The 22,967-nt window shown below is 41.2% G+C and overlaps 1 protein-coding gene across 9 annotated transcripts in view; it reads left to right on the top strand.

Annotated features, from left to right (window-relative positions):
- Positions 1 to 22,967, top strand: part of FOXN3 (forkhead box N3) — a 212,251-nt gene that overhangs the window by 121,038 nt on the left and 68,246 nt on the right. For all 9 annotated transcript variants that reach the window (XM_082284248.1, XM_082284253.1, XM_082284252.1 and 6 more), the window contains one exon: positions 14,798 to 14,862. In XM_082284248.1, coding sequence (XP_082140374.1) covers positions 14,798 to 14,862 — 65 coding nt within the window. The remainder of the gene's footprint in view (positions 1 to 14,797; positions 14,863 to 22,967) is intronic.

The following is a 22,967-nucleotide window of genomic DNA, read 5'->3' as shown; positions in this document are numbered from 1 at the left end:
CCATCCTACAGGATGAATTTCAGTGCCAGTTTTTGTTTGTTGGCCTGCTCAAAGATGCAGATCAGGCAGTTCCTACTTCAATTAAAAGCACCGTCTCCGGTCAGTGCCATAGTGGTGAACATCATTCTCTTCCTTGGAGAGGGAAGCAGGCACTAAGCCTTGCTGCCCTGTTGAAGAGACCATAATACACACTCATGTAACACCGTAATGGTCTGGGACTGAAGACTGGAGCTTGCTTGGAGACGGCTGAAAGAGAGATCTTCCCTCTTCCTCTCCCTCAGAAGGAGAATTGAAAAAGAGAGAATTACTAAGAAGAATTACAGACATTGTGAACTTAATAGGAAATGTTTTGATGCAGTCTATTCATGTAAGACTGCATGAAATAGTGACACTCCTGCCATTCCCAAGAGGGAAGCTGTTTCTCTTGGGGTGACTTAGAGTCAATAGTTGGGTAAGGATCACACAGCTGTTATGTATTACCAGCTTTTTTCTTTCTTTACTTTTTCAGTGGAACTTCTTAGTGTGAAACACCTATACAGGCAGGCTTGAAACCTTTGCTTTCAGTTTGATGTGCCCACAAGTTTAGGGAAGTCTCTCATCATGAAGGTGTTATGAGTTCTGCCATGCTCTTGATTTCCCTTCTGCATTTCACATAAGCCTTTGTTAAAACTGCTTTCATAGGCAAATAATATAATCATTAAGGTTTGAAAAGACCTCTAAGTTCAATGCTTAAAGCTGTTTTCCAGTGTGGCACTGAGAGGTTAGCAAGCATCATCTTGCCACTCAGGCTACTGTAACCAGAATAATGGGCAAGACTGGGTTGTCTGGGGAACACACAGAGAATAACAATAACCTTTCTAGAATCTAGACTGAAGGGACCCTTCATTTCTAGGCAAAGCCATTAAAATAGTGCATTCTGCATACATTTCTTTGAGCTGAGTTGTAATCTTTGGACTTGTTTATAACCAAGTATCTTAGTATCCAAAGCCCTTGTTAAATGCTAAATTTTTGTCCATTTTGTTTTTATTCCATTATACTTCTCTCGCATTATATGTGTCTGACTTGCTGCTTTCTAGCCTTAACAACCTAGTCTAGAGTCCCTTCAAGAAAAGAGGGAAAGAGACTGAGAGACAAACCCGTCAGCTGAGTTTCCACACAAGTTGATCAAGAAGCACAGGCCCTTGTCCTGTCCATAGGATTTGTGTAAATAGCTTTAGTAAGACTTTACTTGTGAAGTTATCCCATTCTGAGATGCTAAGGGCTGTAGAAATGAGCCATAAAATTTCTGAAATAGAATAAAGACAATAATAAAACCCAAAAATAGGTTCAGCAGAGGAGCTAGTGTGGAGGAGGAGATGCTTTATGAACAGGGGTTGGTAATGACAACAGAATGGCAGGTCCTCTTAGGAGTAGGACAGAAAAAATGGTTTCAAAAGGGTTAGGAATGGAATGAGATGACAGCAATTTCTTCTGAAGGCATCGAAGGCTGCTTTGCTTTGAGCCATGTTTCTCTGTGATCGGAAATTTAGGTGCAGACATTTCTAAAAATGAGTTGTTGGCTGAGCGTGTTCCAGTTGAACTGAGAAGCGCAGGTGTATTGGCCGCATATAGCAGAGGCAGCTCTCTGGATGGTTCAGTCCTGCAAATGGCTGAGCTTGCTGCTTTCCAGTTCATGCGTATTTACTATTAGCCCTTTGTGTTTTGGCTGGAAAATTCAGTGATGTTCTGCACACAACCTTATAAAAAAGGCTTAACTATCAATGAAACCACCAACGTGAGAATTAACTGGAGTGGTTTGGCAAAGTAATTTGTTCCATTTTTCCCTTCCCCAGTTTGTCAGAATTGACATGTGAAGAAAATATTTCTGCTTAATTGGTTGTAGTAAATGGCTACTTTATAAATTAATTGCTGTGTGAATGTTTGAAAGATTGTGTCCCATTCATTTTATGACTGATCAGTATCATTTCACTAGAATGAACGAGCTTGCATCACCTGATGTTTGAAAAGCATAGTTCAAAACTTTCTGTGATTTGCTGCTTTAGAGGGCTCAAATGCTGTCTGGGGGCATCAGGGTGTCACTGTCTCTTTCTAAACACCAGCGTACCATAAGTGATTGTTTCCTGTAATCTAGCTCACTGATTTTCTATCCTTGAGGTGATCCGAGGAACAGCTTTAGTCCAGGGATTAATTACATGGAGAGACAGTGCATATACATTCTTGAGCATATTTTTGCTAGTTAATATTAATTAAAGGTATTTTTCAACTGCACAGCAGATACCAATTCAACTGAAAGGAGAATTATACAGTATCTGGTAGGTAACCATGCCCATCCTTAGCGGGTCCTTTTGGTGCCTGCAAAGATTGTGCTCTTCATTAGTGAAATACCTCTGGTTTTAGAGTTGCCCACCAGCCGATGGACCTCCCAGAACCTCTTGGTTTGTTGAGGAGAGAACTTGTGGTTTCCTCCACTGGCTGCTAAACCAGAGCTGTTCAGGGAGGGGCACTGAGGATTGCTGAACTGCCGTATTTGGGTTTATTCCGTAACTTTCTTGGGCTTTACCAAGAAAGAGTAGATGGCCTAGACTCTCCCTCTGTGGTTTTGTGTTTTGGCACAAGGTTGCAAACAAACTGCTGTAAAGATACATGGAAAAAGGAAACTGATATTTGTGACTTTTTGTGACTTTTTTTCACATTCATAATTTTTTTTTTCAACCTTCAAAACATGGAATCACAGTAGATAAAGCAGAGATGTAGAAACAAGTATCTCATTGCAAAAGCAATTGTAAAGCTTCACCTTCATATATCCTTTATTCCTACACCTCTGCTTTCTATTACAAATCCCCAAGTGAGGAGCACTTAAAGCCTTGTCTTACTGAGTCCATCCAACTTCTGCACAAACAGATGAGGAGAAGGAGGAAACAGAGGGAAACAGACCACATCATGTATTCCTCCAGGGAAGCTGAGATTTGTTGAAATGACACTGTTTTAAGACAATTTTGGTAAAAGTAGTCTCCTTTTTAGCAATACAGCTTTATCAGTCATACGAGAAATCACTGGCCTAAAGGTAGAAGAGAGACTTCTTGCTATAAATTCTGTGAAGGTCAGCTTTTCTTTTCCTCACTGAGTTCCTTTATTCATGTAGATAATACTGTAACTTGAGAGGATTATTAGAACATTATTAAGCACAATGTTAGTATTCTCAACAGGCTGAACAGCTGTTCATAGAGGTAAGGATTAGGGATAAAGATGCACACTGAATTTTATTTCCCATTACAGGTGGGAGTTTTATTTTTCTGTTAAATGAAAGTGGCTAAAATTAGTCAAAATTAAGTCCTCTGAGTATTTGTCTACAGTTAGGTGTGCTGAATGTATGAAGTCCTTTATTTCATAGCTCTGCTTTGAAAATTTTAAGTAGAAGGTACTGGAAGTTGGGTGCTATGGTTATTGCTCCTGTAAAATTAACTAGGATCACTCTTGTTCTGGAGAGCAGGGAAGTCCAAATCACACAAGCTTCCTAACCACAGTTCAGTGGGATTCTTCATTTTGTCAGAGCCTGTAGAGAGGGAAGGGACTTTTGCAGTGTAAGTATCTGTGAGGTCTCATCTGCTCTGCCCCTTGAATTTGAGGCCTTGTTGAGTTGAAGAGTTCTCAAGAATAAGTGGAAAATTTTCATCTTCTCCTGACTGGATTGAGCTGATAGAATAGAATTTGGTCAAACTTGTGCCATTTGCTTTAAATTTATTGTAAAGTGGAGGTCATATTAGAATTCATCTTTTAATTTCCTCTGCAGTCAACCTGAAACATTTGGGATACCTTTAGGAGAAAAGCTGAGCTACTGTAGGTGCAGCTAGTGTGAGTCAGTCATGAGGAGCCTTAAAAACAGCAGTATGGGCTCTGGGTTGTCAGCAGGAGCTGAGAGGAGTGTGTGGGGGCTGGTCCTGCTCTGCCACTGTTTACTGGGTGTTTTTGGAGATATGTTGTTACTTCTGTGTGTATGTTTTCCTTTCTCTGAATGGAAATGATTTCTTTACAGCTCTGTGGGTGGGAGAGTTGATATAGGTGGTGTCTCTACAATGCTTCTGAATGGAAAAGAAGCTATATTCTCTTTTGTCTTTTTTGTTGCATCTGTAGACCCAGACCCTGGGGTGAAGCAGCCTGTTGTTGGATGCTGTAGGGTTTTTTATGTGTGTATTGGTATGTCTCTCCCCCATTCCTAAACTCCAGCTCTCAGTTCTTCAAAATGAATAATCTTGGGAATATGAATGAGTGAAAACTGACACATTTTGATACTAAATTTTTTATGCCTTAGCAGTTTATTTCTAAAAATGTATCTCTAAGGATAACACGTTATTTATGCGTTAAACTTTTGTGTTGGTGGTAATCCACAAACTATCTGTCATTTATCTTTTGAGCACTTTGCTTGCTGTGCAGTAGGGTCCTCAGGCTCAGATCTTCTGGGGAACAAGGGCATGACCATTGAATTCAGGACTCATGTAATAGATATGCATGAAGAGGTAGAATTGATATGATAAAATATGTAATTGAGGCTTTTCAAATATGTGAATACTTCTGTTTTGATGCTGCTGTTGTCGTCATCATCATCGTCATTGTATTTTCTGCTTTTACATAACTTTCTGACATGTGCATCAAACACTTTGGTATATGGCCCAGTGAATACAAATCTCTGCAGCCTCCTCTGGAGCAGTTTCGCAGATCCTATAAGCACATTAAGCTTCCCAGGGAAAAATACCCTTAGCATCTGGGAGAGGTTAAATGTTCCAGGGGAGAGGTTAAACATTCGTTTGTCCTGTGCTGCTGTAATTCCAGAAGCCAGATTAGTTTTGAATCATCTGAACCACATTCATTCAAGATTAATGAGAAAGACCAAGTATGGAAAATTGCAGCTGGTAAGCGCCCTGGCTTTGAGCAAGTGGTGGAGGGGGAGCTCATACTGGCAGCAGCCTGCAGGTCATGCTTAGTTGTAAGTTCCCGTAGTACTTACGTTGGTGGAATGGGGAATCACACCATTCCAGATAAACAAGCAACATTTCAGCAAGCAACATAAAGCAATTGGTGGAGGACACACACAAACACACACACAACTTTAAGGCCTTACCCCCCCCCCCTTTTTTTCCCATCTATTTCTGTTTCATTTGAGGTCAGATTTGCCCATTTGCATATGCACGTTTATAACTTTGTGCATGTTCAAGGTACATTGGTGTCTTTAAAATGAACAAGTGGTGTGTTCTCAGGAATGGGTGATGAGCCGTTCCAGCAGACGTGTGCATATCGTCACCCTCAAGTCCAGCGGACTGACAGGCCATGGTTAAGCCATGGTTAGAGACGTGAGTAGGAGCCTCATGAAGGAAATATTTCTGAAATCCGAGCAGGTCTATCAGCAAAGCTGTTTGAAATTCTACAAGATAATAAATGGAGAATTCAGGACTAGAATAACAGAAGTAAATTGTGTGACCTTAAGCTTTTAAAAAAATTAATCAGTTTAGATTTGGGAGAATCCTTCTTTTAGAAGAACATTACAGTGTTGTGCCTGGTTAATAGCTCTGCAGTTTCACTGCAGTTCAGTTGCTCAGGTGGTCAGTGTGGATGTTCTCTAGAGCCTTGTCTGTACTGCAGTATTAATTATTAGAGCAGACTTTTTACATTAAGTTTAAAGTGAAGGTGGGCCTTAGGTATAGACAATTTCTAGGATTCATTTGTTTTCCAGAACCTGAGAATAAAGAATTTCTTTTCTTCCAGTGCACTATTAAGCAAGTAAAACCAAACCAGAACTGAACCTCTTGTTTCCCATCACTTGTTCTGCAGCAAATGGAAGCAGAAAACTTAAGTGCTTCTTTTCTGATTTTGTAGACTAGAAGAGAATCAAACTTCTCCCTGCTGGCCAGGTCAGTGTTTGATGCTGCTGTAGCCCAAAAGAGGCCACAGTCCTCTGTAGACTCAGAGGCTAGTGGCTGTCTGTAAATGGAATATTCTATTCATCTGGGCTTCAGAGCACTGACTTGTGGTTCCTGCTTGAGCTGGCACAGGCACTCTCTGTAGCACAGGAGCAAGTTTAGGTAACTCTGAAGTTTCCCCTGCCTGACCAGTTATTCATCCAGCAATAGATAGTCTAGGAACCATTTAATAGCAGTTGTCAAATAAGGAGAAATAGAGCACTTTAGCATGTGAAGTAACCTTGTATTTTTCCTTACTTCAAAGCAAGGGAAGTGGGAACAAATAACAACTATGCTCTAGAAGTGAGCTGTGTTGGTCCCTCCTTAACTACATGGACTTCAAAAGACTATTCCCCCACCTATTGTGTTGTTACTTAACGATTCTTTATTCCTGCCAGAGATATGTAGTCTGTGTCAGTAAGCCTGTTTTTAGGACAAAAGAAGAAAAATAAAATTCAGATAGAAAGGATGAAATTACTTGCCTGGAGTCACTGTGTGATTTCAGTGGTAGAGGCAGAATTAGAACTGGAGGCTGATAGACAGCCTCTTCCAATTCCCAATGGAGACAAATTTTTTTTAATTAAAAGTAACATGGGACGGTTTCCTCACCATGAATTTTCAAATATGTCTGGACATTCTCCTGTTGCAGTGTTCAGCTGTTCTATTCAAGATAGAATTGTCTTGTGTTCACAAAATACATCTTAAAATATTTAAACACAGATTAATGAGAGATTTTCATTTTGCACTGTGAGGCTCGTGTACCTCAAATAGCCATCTCTCTTGAAACAACAACTCTCTAGAAATTACGATCTTTTAATTTATTTAAACAAACCCTGTGTTGTTGTCCATAAATAAATCATATTCAGCTCTCAGCAAAGATCAGCATTCTGGCTGAAGGCTACAGGGTCTCACGGAGGGGATGAGAAGGCTTCATACATCACACTAGCAGTGAGAGGGGCCTTTTGAGCACCACAGCAAAGTCATTGATTGGCTCCAAAGGACACATGACCATGTTTTTCTTGAAATTAGGAATTACCATTTTTATCCCTGCTTCTGGAAATGCGAGAAGTTTTTTTTTAACTTTTCTTCCCCCTGCTCCCCTTCCATGCCTTCCCCCCCCCCCCCCCCCATGTTCTTGGTTAATTACTTAAAGTGAAGACTGTGCCAGGAGAATGGCTTTGGCTATCTGGAGAATGTAAAGATTTGACCAACTTTTCACTTCATCCTTCAAAAAGCATTAAATTTTGTTTTCAGGCATTTTGTTCGTGAGTGGCTTTCATCAGCAACTTTTCTTTAGTCTTTAATGAAATTTAGATATATTTCCTTTGGCAGTTGTGTCATATAGAAAACTTCTTTAGAGTGCGCAAGGGATCAAAATTTTATTTTTCACTTGAAAATGTGTTAGACACCCTAGAGAAACCAGGAAAGACTCCATCCAGGAGCTTAAAGTCTCAATCTCACATGTTGCAGTAAGTGAGAGATACCAAGAGACAGTAAAAGAGGGAATTGCAGAGAAAAGAGAAGCATTGCCAGAATATTAGATTAGCAGTCATAAATTAAAAATCTGTACTGTGAATTCACAAAACTCTTTAACAATAATGTTTTGTCAGTTACGGAAAATTTGAGGAGATGGAGTAATGGGTTTATATATTTAAAATCTCTAAAGTAATCAGTTTTCATTGAAGTCAGGAAATACCTGAACACCAGCCTTCAAGATTTTTTAAAAATGTATTGTCATTGGCCTGGGTTAGTAGAGGTTTTTTCACTTTACTTGGAGAGGAAGCTTGCTTGTTTTGTTGCTGGGTGATTGCTAATTGCAATATTAACTGCCAGCTAGCTGCTGGCAAGGATTAGACTTTTTCTTTTCCTCAGTAGCAAAACACAAGTATTACAGGTCCAGCAGTAAATAAATACTTCTGTATTGCTCAAAATGTATAATGACAGTGATCAATTCATTAAAACAACTATGGTTATATACCCAGACAGAGAGAATTAGACCCTCTTTGCAGTGCAGTAGTGTTGTTCGCCCCCATGCAGTAATGGCATTAAAATAGAGTGTAGAAAAGGAAGCTGATACAACAGTGGAAGGATGTGAGGTCTCCAGTGCAAGCAGTGAAGAGCTGACAAGTGTTAGAAGAGTCACCAATCAGAAGGAGCTGCTGTCTGTCTTGTGTTCACTCTGCAAGCTCATGGCAGTGTGGTTTGGACCAAGTGACCTCCTCCTGGGCCATTCAACAGCAGCTCTGCAGACCATGTTTGTTCAGCACAGGAGCCAAGAAGGCTGCTCACCTCTGTAGTTGGGAACATTTCCCATGCCTTACGCAGGATGATTGCCGTAAGGAAGTACTATTCATCTTCCAGCATCAAGGAATGCTGTATTCCCACAAAAACATACTTTAGCTTTTTTCCTCGGTTACAGCACCATCCTAAATTTACTTCTCAAGTAATGGTAAAAACCGAAGTCTTCCAGCTTAGTTGGACAACCATTTATATACCTTATAGTAGCAGTCTGCACTCTGCTGGCATCCAGAGCTGAATGTGCTTGTCAAGAGCATCATTCCCTGCTGCATCTAGATACAGGGTTTGATGGGCTCCATCCAGATAAGGCATCTACAGCTATTGTTATCAGCAACTTGAACCTAAGACTTACTGTGATTTAGTTGCTTCTCAGAAACTTTTCAAAGTGGGTTTCTATGCCTGCAAGATGCTTCTTTGGTTACTCTTTGACAAAATGGTTTGTTGCTTCTAGATTTGGTGTCCTTGAGATTTCCTTCAGTTTCCTCTTTGCCAGAGGGAAGACTTGGCAGAGGAGCATTTTGCACTGTGGATGGTTGGTAATGGAATACTTACAGCATGGGTACAGCAATGCCTTCTCTCCCTTCACCTAGCAGCAGCAGCCTCTGTTCCCAGGAATTTTCAGTTGCATAGCTGTCCTCATAACTGGCATTTCTCCTGATATGTCTTGATAACTCCCAGGGCAAAGGGAGGTGGTTGCAGTGTATTGGGTCGAGCTGGATGTAGAGGCACTTCAGTAAATCATCTTTTCTGGTTCCCATCATTTTTGCCACTAGTAAGGGTTGGAGAGGACATCCTTTGTTTCCTTGCTGCCTGTTTGTGGTCTAGCAGCTGTTTGCCTACTGCAGGCTGTGTTGGGTATTTTGTGAGCAGCAGCTTGTTAGCTTACAGCTGACGCTGTTCATATTTCTGTCCTTTACTGACCTGTCCTGCCCTGTAGTCTAGGCTTTCCTGAGAGCCAGGATGTACTTTGGCACCAGCCATGCCCCCAGCAGCTGATTCTGTCTCCTCTTAGCCATAGTGGGCTAAGCTGTGTGTGTGAAGCAGTTTCCCATCCTCTCCACTGAGCTGTCCTTCATTGGGCTAGTAAGTCCCAGCTTCAGAGGCCTTTGAAATTTGTGTTCAGGGGCTGGTGTTGTCTTGTACATTTGCTTTCCCCCCTTTCCGTGTCTTCCTGCTTTACCATCACTCTGTGGACATATTTGGTAACATAGTCATTGGCCTGTATTTATTGCCTGGCTTCTGTGTTTTCATAATCCCTTAATTGTGGTGTGTAGTCCCACACAATTGAATTTGGTTTGAATTTTTAGTTGTTTGGGCTTTTTAAATCTATTAATCAAGCCTCTCTGACAAAGAGGCCTGTGAGAGCTTTTGGCATAGTTGTGAAATACTGCAACTGTGCAAGAGAATTCTTACTCTGGCTTTTTTTAGTGCTTGGCTTTAAGACTGCAGTCTCCTTGCTCTAATGTGAATTCCAGAAGACAAAGGATTTATGTTTCCTTTTTTAAGTTTATTTTGAAGATTTTTATAAATGTCCGCCATACGTTTTGATAGAAATAATTGATTGGGGGGCTAACACACATTGTTGCTTCTGTATGCCCTGGGAGCTCCTGGTTGGACTGGCCAGTTGCCATGAACCCTCACTGGCTGGACAGCCTTCATATTGGCGTGGTTTCCATCAGAAACTGTTCAAATCAACACATTCCTGTAGAATGTTTTAGATTTCAGCAAAGCAACATTTTCCTATGGAAAAGCCTTTCCTCAGAAAAATCCCTGCAGTCAAGAAGCTTCCCATGTGTGGGGCCCAGTGGTACAACAAAGTTTCCTGCTGGTTGTGTCTTCAGAGAAAGAACAGTTCATTGCTTGCTTTGAGTGGAAATCAAGTCCCACTTGCCATTAAAAATTGCTAGCACATTCACGGGAAAGGTGGGCTTTGATCAGAAGTGGCTCCCAGTTCCTTAGGGGTTAAACACCATCCCCCATCAGTTCTCTGAGATACAGGTTCAGCAGGCTGTGAATACTTCATTTACTGTGGTGGTGCACAGATGCCACAGTGCCAGTGACTATGCTTTGGGGAGAGGTGGACTGTGTACTGGATGCGTCTGAACTTGTACCCCTGGATGCTGTTTTATGCATTTGCTACAAATACTGTTGCAGCCTGGATATCCTGTTGGCTGAGGGTATGCTTCAAACAATAGTATTTTCTGAAAATCAAACCAATGCTCCTTAGCAGGTAACTGTTGATGTTTCATGTGTTGTCTAATTCATAAACTATACAAATTGTTCTTTCAAGATGTTTGCTTGAAATATCAACTTGTTATGGTTGATCAAGGTCCATCTTCCACCCACCCCTGCAAGTGCCCTGTGCTCATCTGCTTCTCAGAGTTAGGCCAGACCAAACGTGTGCATAACAAATATGTATTAGGCCCCAAGTTTCTTCACAGTGAGATAACAGTTCAAACTATTTACTTCTTTTCTTCCAAGAGATATTACTTCAGTCAATGTGTTTAGTTGGGGAAGAACTCTTCCATCAAGAATGCTAATGGCATAAATGGTAATTTTATATCAGGTATTGATTACAAAAGAAAATCATAAACCCAGATTATGCATTTTTATTTTGCCTAAATGCAGAATATACTGTTACTTCTGTAGGAGAACCAGCCATTCTTCTCTCATAACTTACAGGCTACACTGAAGAAACAATTTGTTTGAAAAAATGTCTGGGATGGACCAAATGTTTTGGGTTTTTATTGATGGCCTTTAGAAGAATGAACTTCTTCGAATGGTTTCTTAATCTGGAACAGATACGAAGCAGCTTTTGAACACTTTAAAGTGAGAGATAGTTCAACCCTGTGATTTGTCAACTTGAAATATGTTTTAATAATTAATGCCCTCTGAGACTTCACATGGAAAAGTTTGGGGACAGAAAAAAAAATTATCTAACACAGATCAGACATAGCTAAACTTCAGCAAAGCCCTGCAAACACAGAAGTTTGTTGTTTTGAAAGGCTTGACAGTCACTGCAGTACATTATTTACATGCTTTAATTCTTTAACTTCCTTCCCTGGGAAGACACAGTTAATTTTCTCAGTTCATGTTTGTTCGTGCTGAATCAGGTGGAGATTTTTATGAGAGTCCTGGGCCTTTTTTTCAAATTGGAAAATAAGATAAATCACTATGGCTGTTTCTCTAGTGGAGACATTTTGTCTATTCAAATATATATGCTTTTCCCACTCCTTTAACCCTCTTCCACCCACTTAGGACAGCCTGGGAGTGAATTTCTTTTGCAGTGTCATCAGTGTCATTTCAGAATTTCACTTTTTTTTTTCTCTTGGGCTTTTGAAAGGTGTATCGTTGCTATACTGTGGTTTCTGACTGGCAAATCTGTACAGTGTCAAGACTATGCTATGGCTTTCCATTTGTAGCCTGATGGGTCCTGTTCCAGAGATTGTGCAGGACCCTGATGCACTGTAACATATGTTACAGGAGTGAATCCTACAGGAGTGTGAATACCCTCAACAGCTCTTGACCTTCCTATGAGTTGAGGAGCTACACTGAAGAGCAGGTGCTTACTATAAGGAATGCAAACAATTGGTTGCATTAAGCACTATGAAGTGAGCGTGTGTTCAGACAAGCATATGCCCCCTGCTCTTCAGCACTTAGAATGTAGACCTACTTAACTTCTTTTTGTTCATTTTGTTTCCTCTCTCTCCCTCTCTGTCTCAATTCCCCATTTTCTTCAGGAGTATTGAAGGTTTTTATTACTCATGTAATTGCTTTGGATCTATATACAGTCCTTATTTTAACATGGTGAATTTTTTATTTATTAGCACAAGACTATCTGCAGAGTAATCGTGGAAGCAATGGGTTTTTTTCTATATGGCATTTTATCAGAACTTTGCTAATGCTGTCAATGTAATAGACAGCACCTGTTTTCATTTCGTTGCATTTTGTGTAGCAGTCGTCAACTCAAGAGGAGACAAAAGTAGCTTTGAGTAGAAATGGAATGTGGGGCTTGGTTCATGCTTTGCATCCACAGAGGAAGGATTATCTCCTTAAAAAGGCAGAGTGCCTTACAGCGATCTTATTGAAGGATATTTAGTCCCTTGCTTATAAATTGTGCCTGAATTTGGGCATAGGGCAAATATTTATATATTGGTAGCATTGTTTCACGATGCTGATTTCAGTAAAAGCTTAGAATATGAAAACACCTATGATTGTCTTCAAGCTGTAGAGGATTTTGAAACCCGTTTCCTGACCACAGGAAAGACTCTGTGGCAGCCTGTCCCTACCATGTGTCTTGACAATGCTGTAACAAATTGTTACTTCCCCCAGGTACTGTGGTTTTAAAATACTCACTGTGCCTGAGCCCTTGGATCCCATCAGCAAAATCCTACAGGTAGCGTCTCCTGTTGAGGATTGCCCACACAGCAGGAGTGGAAGTGGTGGTGACATTCCTTCTCTGGGCAGCACAACCTGCAGACAGCCATGGAGAGGATGAGCTGTGCCATAGGGGAAGGAGGGGTACACCTGGACTGCAGTCAGCGGCACTGTTGGGAGAAGTGTGTGTTGGTTTGTAACACCAGCAGCAAATTAGACTCCAAATAAGCCAATTCTCTTCCTTCACCTCTTCCGGTAAGGGACGGACAAGAGCAGAGACTATGGGTTGAGGTAACAATTTACTGAAAGCAAAAAGCAATAGAATAAGAAGTGCACAATAACAACAACAATATTTATTCCCAAGGTTTACAAAGAGAAGAAGCTATTTTATCCAAAATAAAGGTATTCACTACCGTAAACAAAAACAAGATGGTAGATGCTCCACCTATGCTGTAGGTCCATGTGGCTTCCCCAGACAAAGGCAATATGGTGGTCATTCCTGTGCGTTCCTGTGGTAATTGAGAACATCGGCAAGATGGTGAGGGGGCTCCTGTGGATAGCATTTTCTGCCACCCAGCCCAAAACAGCTAAAAACAGTGAGAAGCAAACCTCCCATAAGCTAGGTCATCTGAGTCGGGTTGTGCTGCTGCTCCACTGGGTTCAGTTCCTTGCAGTTCCGGCAGCCTGTGCCGCCATTTCTACCGCTCGGATGTGCTGGAGGTCAGTCCCAGGGTTGCTGCTGGTTTCCAGCTGTTCCGCTGTGCTCCTTTGGGCTTGGTTTGGTTGGGCTCCTTTCGGCTCCGCTCTATGGGCTCAGCTGGGTTGGGGTCACTCCCCCACCACTCCTTCCTCCCTGGCAGCCTCCATGCCAGCACTGTCTGTTCAGCACTACTGTGGATTCACATTTTTGCCACTTTTTTCATCACCATGTCTTGTAACTGTGTTCCAGAGAAAACAGGAGGGGGACGAATTGTGGTGGTAGGGCCCAGGTCCTCAGAGGCTGATCCCAACACATTACCACCGTGGAGGCAAAATGGTGCACTTCTGGTGGGGCGCCCAGCTTTTCCTCCCAGACCATGCCTGCAGCAATGATGTGGGAGATGTAGAATAACAACTTGGCCCTGCCCTCTTCCGCAGCCAGGGCAGGAGCAGGGTCACCTCACCTCGGTCCTCTCACCGGGAGAGGTGGTGGCAGGCAGCTGCTGCAATGAAGCTTCCTCACAGCATCCCCTCTTCTCCAGCTTGCCAGCACCACAGGTTGTTTGAGCTGGTGCTCCACAGTCTGTTGCCCCCTGCACTGTGGGGCTGCTCCAAGGCATCGAAGGAAACAAGGTTCAGATGATCCTGCTGGTGTTCGCTCCTCTTCCCTCTCCTGTGTTTGAAATATTGTTGCCTTCAGCTGCACTTGTCATAGGAGAGGCTTCTTGGAGGCCATCACCTTCGGACAGCCTCTGCATGAGCAGGAGGTGAAGCAGAAGAGGGACCTGGCCCTGTGTGAGTTCAGGGCAGGGCCTTGGTTCAGGCGGGCAGTGACACCGGGCTGCCCCCATGGCCACTGCCCTGACAGGGTCTCACAGGAGCCGCTGTGGTCACCGAGCGCACCGCAAAGGCCGAGATTTGTCAGTGCTGGTGCTGGAGGACAGTGTGTTGAGCTGTGTTTTCTGGTGCCGTGAGGGGACCTATGCATGTGACGGGGTTCAGTGGGTGAAGCACAGGAACTGCCTGGTCTCTGGCCAGGGCTGTCCTGGGCAGACACATTAGCGTGGGACAGCGTATTGTCACGGCTGAGTGAAAGCCCTAAAACATTTCAGTTTTTAGCAAGTATCTTTGGGAAAGGCCATATATTTTGCTGTACTGAGAATTCAGTAAATAATTTTGACACTGATTTGATGTTTTTTATTATTTATTTCTAGTTGCTTTTTTCTCCCTTCCTCCAAGAGAGTGTGGGTGTGTGCTCTGCTGAGGAGGTTTTTCCTTGTGAAGAGAATGTCAATCTTGAATCAAATTAACCTATTTTTAACAGGAAATTTTAGACCCTTGCTTGAAGGCAAAAGTGTCATGATGGTACATTAGCTTTAAGAACAAAACAGAATTCATGCAAATAGTAACTTATAATTGCAACTTATAATGCAACTGTGATTTTCTTTACACTTCTTTCTTATTCCCTTTAGCACATCAGGTCCACCCATTTGGCCAGGAAGCACCTTTTTCAAGAGAAATGGAGCCCTTCTACAAGGTAGGTGGTAGATACTATGTCTTGGAGTAACTATTCTACTTGACAAATAACTTCTGCAAATTGCACAGCTTTTTTTGATACTCACCCAGCAAGAAATAACCAAATGTTTTTTTGTTTCCTTTATCCTGTCTCCTTTATTGCACATCTGGTGCCTTGAAAATGATGATTTACCACGGACAGTGAGTGTAGTCTGTGAAAGTTGCTGCTTTTTTTCTTTCCTCAGATCATTAAATTGCTTGCTGTAATATATGGTGAAGGGTTGGTTTTTGGTTTTTTTCCCCTTTGTGTGGATAAAGAGTGCCCAGAAGGAAATGTTCCAGGAACACTGCTTTTAGCTCTCTGGATGAAACAAGGTTGTTCTTTGAGAGAGATCCTTTTCTTCACTCCTTAAGTGTGCTGATAGCAAAAGGTACCGGAAGGTAGGTAGCCATGATGTAGTGGGGAAAACAGCTGCAGAGTGTTTGTCTCAAGAAAGCTACCATGTTTAACAGTGTTTATATTCATAGAACAGTGCTAAATATCTAATTTCCGTTGTATGGACAACATAAACAGAAGCTATATGACTGCAGTTTTGATAGCTGAAAATTTTCAGTCTATCTTACCAGACTTCTTAAAATAGTTTTTCACTGCTATGTCTGTTTATATTTCTACCATTGCGTACATCACTCTTAATGGAGGTGTCTTAGGAACATAGAAGGCTGTGTCCCCAGACCACAAGTGTTTCTCTATGGTGCAAAGTAACTTCCACCACTGAGGATTGTTTTATGGTCTTTGCAAGGATTTATCCATGAATTGTCTCACTATTTTGTTCATTCTCCTGGTGCCAAGACTTTTCTGGTCTTTCTTCTGGCAGAAAATGCTATATAATGTTCTCAGGAGCATTTCTCCCAATCAGCTTGGATGGAGCTTTACTCATGGCACACAAGCAAGTAATTCATTGTCAGGCAGTATTGTCTTCTACACACCAAAGTAATCCAGCATTTCAGGTTTACCTGAGAATATTTTTCAAGTGAATTCCTTGCACATATCTAAAAATTTGCAGAATTCTATTTAATATCTATGCTGGGATTTGTTCAAATGAATAAATACATTAAAGCATTCCGATTATTTCTTAACACTATGAGATGGTATAAATTGTAGAGTTTAGCAGCTTTTGGCTTTAGTCTTGATCAGATAGATCTGCTACCTTTACAGTCCTTCCTAATGAGAAGCACTGGATTTAAAATTTTTTTTTGTAAGAAAAAAGACCTATTGTGAAATAACTTGATTTGTTTCATTTTTTCAACAATTCTGATTTTAAATGGGTATCTGCACATATATGGTCTTCGTAATCTGAGTTCATAAAATATAAACTTGCTCTGTCAAGTCTATATAGCAGATACGTTTTACCTTTTCTTAAGATGCAAGATACCAGGAATTAATAACAGCTATTTTTGTAGTCCTCCCTATCTCAGTTGTTGCGTAAAGCCATCTCACAGTAAATAATACACTGTTCTCTTCCTTCTTCTGCCTTCCACATTGGGATGGAAAATCTAAACCCCCAAAACTTTGCAACATATTAAAAGAAATAGAGAAAAGAGATGACTGCCTTTTCAAGCAACTAACAAAGCCAAACAGAGCTTTAACTGAGTTGGCATTCTGCGTTGTCATTTCAAGTGGAAAACGCAGCCAATTTGGACTATAATATGCGTGATAGAACTGAGGTTGGAAGGATGAGAGAGTATGAAGAAAAACTTAATTAAAGTAATCTTTTAACACTTTCTGGTTATAATTTTAAAGCAAGAGGATAAATCAACCAAGCCTTCCTTTCTGTGTTTTTGCTTTCCTTTCTGTCTTTCGATTTTTCCCTACAGTAGGCTCTTTAATGTACAGGCTTAAGCAGATTGGAAATAATGCCTCCACTACTTTGCTGCTTCTAAGTGTCTTTTTCCAGAAGACCTGTGTAGAGGAATGGTAGCAGTGCAGGGAGGTGTGAGACAAGGTGTAGATGTTTGTCGTCTATGTAACATGACCATCTGAAGTCTTTTTCCAGTGCTTATATTCAGCTTAATGCAAAGAGGAGAATGAAAAATTGACTCAATTATTGGTTTCAAGTTATAGTACTGCCTTTTGATTGACAAAAGTCACAGTAACAAAGGGATTTTAAACTATTTTTACTTCATAATTGTTTTACTATGTTGAAAAGAATGTTCACTGTGTTATAGACAATAATACAGAATAATTCTGTAATTTCAGTAAATGTGATACTCACATGCACTTGTCACACCTCATTTCTTCTGAGTTGTTAAGAAAAGTGTTCTTTTTCTGGTCTGAGGAATGAAGAGAAAAAAAAGTCCACAATGTAAGTAAGTAGTGCTTCTTTTTAGCCAAGAAGATTTGTAGATATTCCTGGTTTCCATTCATTTTATATCAGAACTATTTGGCAAAAGAATCTTAACCATTGTAAAGAGTTTAACATATCTTCCGAGAAAGTGACTGAGAAAACGGTTATCTGTGTACCTCAAAACAGCAAAGGAAGAGAAAGGGAGGCTAAAATTCATTGTAGCTATTCTCTGTCCTTCATGTTTTTGACATGAGCAGGGTTAATTCTCTGTTACTTTCTGGCTGTCGTTGTATTTATTGAAGAATTTTGAAATATATATTTATGCCATTCTTTTTTTGTCTATGATTTTATTAGATCCAAGGTGGCTGCCTTAGTTTTTTTTGTGAGGATCATGGTACTGTAACTCTCTAACCAGTTACTCTGTATTGTGTAAGTCACCTGCCTAGGTGCTTTTTGCAGTCGTGAACTCCTTCCGCTGGGTGACGGTTGCTCCCTATGTCCTTGCGCTGTTCGGTCTTCTCGAGAAGTCCCATGCAGAGCTTAATTTAGGTAGGACCTTCAGTCTTACCAGACTCTCATGTCTTCTCTCAAAACTTACCTGTGTGTCCCTGGAAATTGCTGTGTTCTAGCCTTCTGGATTTCCATATAAAACAGGTTTTTGCTCTTGCTGCTTTTCTTTTTCTCTTGTTTTTTTGTAGCTCGTTATTGTACATATTGTGTGTTTGTTTCTAATCATGGCTTAATTTTTTTTTAACCTGCTGTATGTTCCCACTGTTTTTTCTGTTCTGATCTGTCATAACACATTCATTTTTGTATAATAAAATACATGTCAGGAGAAAGTCCTTACGGTGGAAAATATTTAGACATATTCTAAACTCTTCAGGAACTTACACTGGGGGAGATAGGTGGGGCCATAGTCACATTAACTTCAAAACCTTAAAACTAATATATGGTGTTCTGAAAAGGGCAGTTCTGTTGCCTCTACTCTGATCTTGAGTGTTAAGCTCATGTTACAGACTTGAGCATGCAGTTGCTCACAGATCAGTGGTAATAATAAAACTATTTTGCTGTCAATATATCTGACATTGAATAAACTAAACATGCATCTTCAAATTACCTTTTAGCAGCAGTCGTATAAATTTCAGTGGCTGAGTGCCATCTGTAAGATGTAATTGGACTGTGGAGGGGTTTGGTTTAGTTTCTTATAGTTGTAACTACCCTTTGGGGGGAAAAAGCCCCAAAACAACAGTTATTACTCTTTTTAAATCTTATTTGCCCTCACACTTTAATAAATTAAATGCAGCATATTGCAATGCCTTTTTGTATCACATTTGTTCTGTCTTGATTTTTCTTCATCATCTGGGGAAGGAAGGTGAATCTGGGTCATCCAGTCCCTATTGCTGTTGAAAAAAAATAATGGAGGCGGGTGTCCTCACTGAGACTTGATGGTTCCCCTTCCAGTTGTGCCTGACCTACTGGAAGTAGAGCTGCGATCCTTGCCATGCTGTCTGCTTTTTTGTGTGAGCAGGGTCCTCCACTTCCTGTTCTGACAATCAGCACGATTTAAGTCTTCTGCCTGTGGATGTTACATCAAAGATATCAACTCTTTCTTCAAAGATCTTGCAGACCTGGGTTCACACGTGCGAACTGGATTGCAGCAGTCAGTGAACTGAATTCAGACAGCATGGCTTTCCTTGGAAGTCATGATTCTCTTTTAATGAGGATGGAAAAGAAAGATTGGAAAAATCCTTTGCCTCGAGAATGCAGAAGGGGAGGAGTGAGGAGTTGCATGTGGCCTCTGGTCCTTCTTGGCCAAGGGAGCCAAGAAAGGAGGGATTGCTCTCCTCAGATTTCACAGGCTGCTTAGTTCTTTCTCTGCTAGCAGCTGCAGAGAATAGGCATCCTCATGTGCCAGAACAGAGCAAGTGATAGGATGCTTACCTGGGGATGACTTATCCTCTTCTCCTCTGGGAAAGCACTGTATGAGAGAGACGCTTTCTTCTCTGATGCTTGCAGCAGCCTGTGTGCGATCTGCCTTGGTCCAGCTGCCATGGCTGTAGCTGGCACCACCTGTGAGAAGCTCTGACAGGAAAGAGTTGGAAGACACTGTCTTCACAGGGTCAGGTGTCACCAAAACCAGCATGAGATGGAGACTCCTCTGCTGCAGAGTAGAAATGGAAACTCTGGGCACTGCTTCTCGATTGACCCTTAATGCCCTCAGTCCAGGTTGATGGCTTTCACATTTTAGTGTGACACCTGGCCATAATGTGAGACTTTAAAGAAGGTGCCAAAGCACGTGGATCGCTTTATTCTCAGTTGAGAATGATGAGTTATTTGAGCTAGAAAATTGCATTCCTAATAGGAAACTTTATTTTGTATGAACTGTGGACAGACCAGAAGTGGGATGTCCTACATAAAAAGATGAGGAACCAGTTTATTTTGAACATGTGCATACAATTGTACAGAGATCTTTTTCTTCTCTAATAAGCTTGAGAATCCTTGAAATGTCCAAAATAAACCATTTAATCTCTTTTCCATTCAGTATTTGTAAGAAATGAGAGCAGATTTGGGACTTCACCTTCCCAAGCGTTAGCTAGAAACAGTTGGTGAGGTGGAAATAAACCAGCAGGGAGGAGGCAGAAAGGGGGCATTTGTTGCTTGTTTCCCTTGAAAGGGGAATTAGAAACTTTCACTCTTACAAATGAGGACATCCAGCCTATGTTTTTATGTTAATAGTGGTATTACGATAAGAGTGTAACAACAGCAGGGCCCGGTTTCTTTGGACAAGTATTGCCCACACCAGCTACTCAGCCTTTACTCTGGAGAAGCTGGGAGGAGTTGTTTTTTTACTTTCAAGAGGGAACTTGACCACAAATTCACTAAGAGAAGATGCCTGTGTGCATGCAGCCACATGCATTTTCTCACTAATAATGTGAAAATTTGAAATATTTTTGTCACCACCACCAACAAATAGCCAGGAGACCCTGCAAGCTTAGTGGCCTTCTTTCTCCTGGTGGAAATTCAATTCATCTGCTCTTTCCACTGGGCAAGCAGAACAGGTCCAAGTCCTAGGCATATAGGGGAGAGAGCCCATCATGGAACACAAGGTATCTGTACCTTCTGGTGCTAACAGGGCTGAGGAAAAGGAGGAACAGGGGAGAGCTGAAAGATGAGAATCTTCAGCAAGTCTCACATGTGCTTAACCTTCAGAATTGCATGTCACACCTCAGAAGAAAACCAACCTTGGAGAGAAATGCTCTCATTTCTTCTACTGCCTAGAGGTGCAAACAAAAAGAACAGGGCAAGAGAGCGTATCTATTACAGATAATTTAATATTATATAATACTAAATGTCATGGTGACCATAAGAAAAAAGCCAAAAGCAATGCAAGATAATCCAGCCTTAGGATTGGTAGATTTAGGTGCTGTGATCTATAACACAGTCTTGGGCAAGAGTCAAAGGCCCAAATCCAACTAAACATTAATTTCTTAATGCATATTTGGGCATCTCATGTTCCCAAGAATCTGAATACATTTTGTTGCTTTGGGGTTATAAGTTCTTGATTTTGTCCTCTGTGAGATGAGGATAATAATGGTGCTTTTCACTGCTCAGAGCTCTCAGTCTACAAAATATTGGCTCTGCATCATATTCCAGTGCTCCACTAATGGAATAACTTTAAACAGGGGGAACTTAACTGTAAAAAGCAGTAGAGCTGTCCATTAGCTTTTGCGGGGAAGTGTATTTTGGGTTTTGGTTTGTTTTTTCTTTTCCCCCTAATTGAACTCTTTACTCTGAGAGATACACTTGGAAAAGGACTGTGCAGATATATGGGGGGTTGCGTGTCTAGTTCCAATGTAGTTACTTTCATCAGCAGTCTGCTAAACCTTCTGACTTCATCATGTCTTCAGCTTTTGCTTCTCTGAGCTGCCATTCCACTGTCTTTGAAACAATGGTGATAGTCATGTTCTGTTTGCTGGTGACTTAGTTTGGGTCAACTTACTGAATTAACAGCAAAGCTACTATCTCTCCTTGTTAAAATAAATCACTGTTCATTCACATGGCATAATTATTTAAATCAGCTTTTTCTTTTTTTTACCACCCCCCCCCCCCCCGCCAAGGATACCTGACAATTTCAGGAAGATGATTCACATGGTGCTTCCGTAGAGACTGAATATTTGAATAATTTATTTATTATTAGCATTCAGTGTGTTTGCAGTGGTATTATTGAAAAAATAAAATTAAGTCAGAAGGGTTGTGCAGTGTGTCCCTAAGGGTGTAATTTGAACAGCAGAATTTTCCTTTGTTTGGGAAAGTGGGTAAAGTCCTAGTGGGGCTGCTGGGGTCCTGAGGGTGCTGGTAAGGGCTCCTGTTTGTCAGAGGGTTTTGTAATTGTCTTAGCACTGTACAGTCAATAAAAAAAATCCCAATGACTGACTGAATTTTTTAGTGATTCATACAGAAATGGTGACTTTGGGGTGACATTTTTAGCTTTGCATTCTGTGTAGGGTGTGTATATAGCTGTGCAGTTTGTATGTAGTCTTTTTATTCCTATTTTTCTAGTTGAGTATATAAAACATGGCAAAAGCTGTTATTTATTAAATGCCTAAAATGTGGTCCTGCTAACATTGATGTTAGAGCCATTAGTAAGGAAGTGTGACCTCTGGCTATTTATATTCCCTGTGACCAAAAAATCTGAGCTACCTTTGGTCTCTGAAGTTGAGAAGGAAGAAAACAGAACTCTGGCAGATGGGTCTCAGTAATGGTAGATCACGTTGCAGAGTACACAAAGATAAGTTAAATTCCTGATCTGTTTAAACTTATGTAACTTACGTTTTATATCTGCATGGGTGTCTTTACTATCTTTACAGATAACTCTGCTTATTTTGTAGCAATCCTGTATAGTGACTTTTGAAATTATTATGTCTGAGTGACTCAAGATGAAGTTTACTGACTTTGTTTACGTTCCTTGACAACTGGAGAGTGTGGATGAGTGCTGCAAGGCAAGTCCTACCACAGTATTAACCTTGGGCAGAGGTTCTGGGCACAGGTCTACTTGCCTATTCTACGTTCAGTGTCAACTGCTGTGTGAGCAGTGGAAGTAAAACAGCACTTTGCTAAACACACCAGAGAGAGAAGTAACTGCTGCTGCGGCAAGTTCCTGCAGTGCTGGCCTGGCTGCCTCAGTAAGTGCTGTAGTGTAGGAAAGAAAAGATCAGGGAGGATACCCCTGAAGCATGAAGGAGGTGAGGAGTTGAATGGTCCTTGCCCTGGCAGTTCAGTGCTGAGGTAACCTACAGGTAGTGTTTCTCCAAGGATGCTGCTAAATAGCTTCAGATTTGTTCTTTGTGTGTTTTCAGGTTGGTCCTGCAGGTGATGTGGCTATGACTTTGCAATTTGAACACTAGAATCTACTTCCTTTAAATTGCCAGTAGCTGATCTCAGCTTTTTTAGGGAAAGTGTTTTTTGTGACTGACCCTTCTTGTAGGCATCAGCACACATGCTTTTGTCTAGAGACATGTCCCTCCCACAAACACACATATGGGACTGACTTAACAGTGGAAGACTGACTGTGTTGCTCTTGGGTTTGAGTTGGGTGAAGGAAGATGGAGATTAGATTGAGCAAGAGAAATGACAAGTTCCTGTTCAGTGACTTTTTCCTTTACTAGGACTGCCAAACATCCTCCAGTGTTTTCCTTTCCGTGCCAGGAGTTGTAGTCTGCTGAGAGAATGAGTCTGCTGAGGGCTGTTTGCCTGTTGCGATTGTTTGCATCCAGGATTGCTG

The sequence above is a fragment of the Coloeus monedula genome, assembly GCF_965178545.1.
Source record: "Coloeus monedula genome assembly, chromosome: 6".
Taxonomy (NCBI): domain Eukaryota; kingdom Metazoa; phylum Chordata; class Aves; order Passeriformes; family Corvidae; genus Coloeus; species Coloeus monedula.
This window is presented reverse-complemented; position numbering and strand designations above follow the sequence as displayed.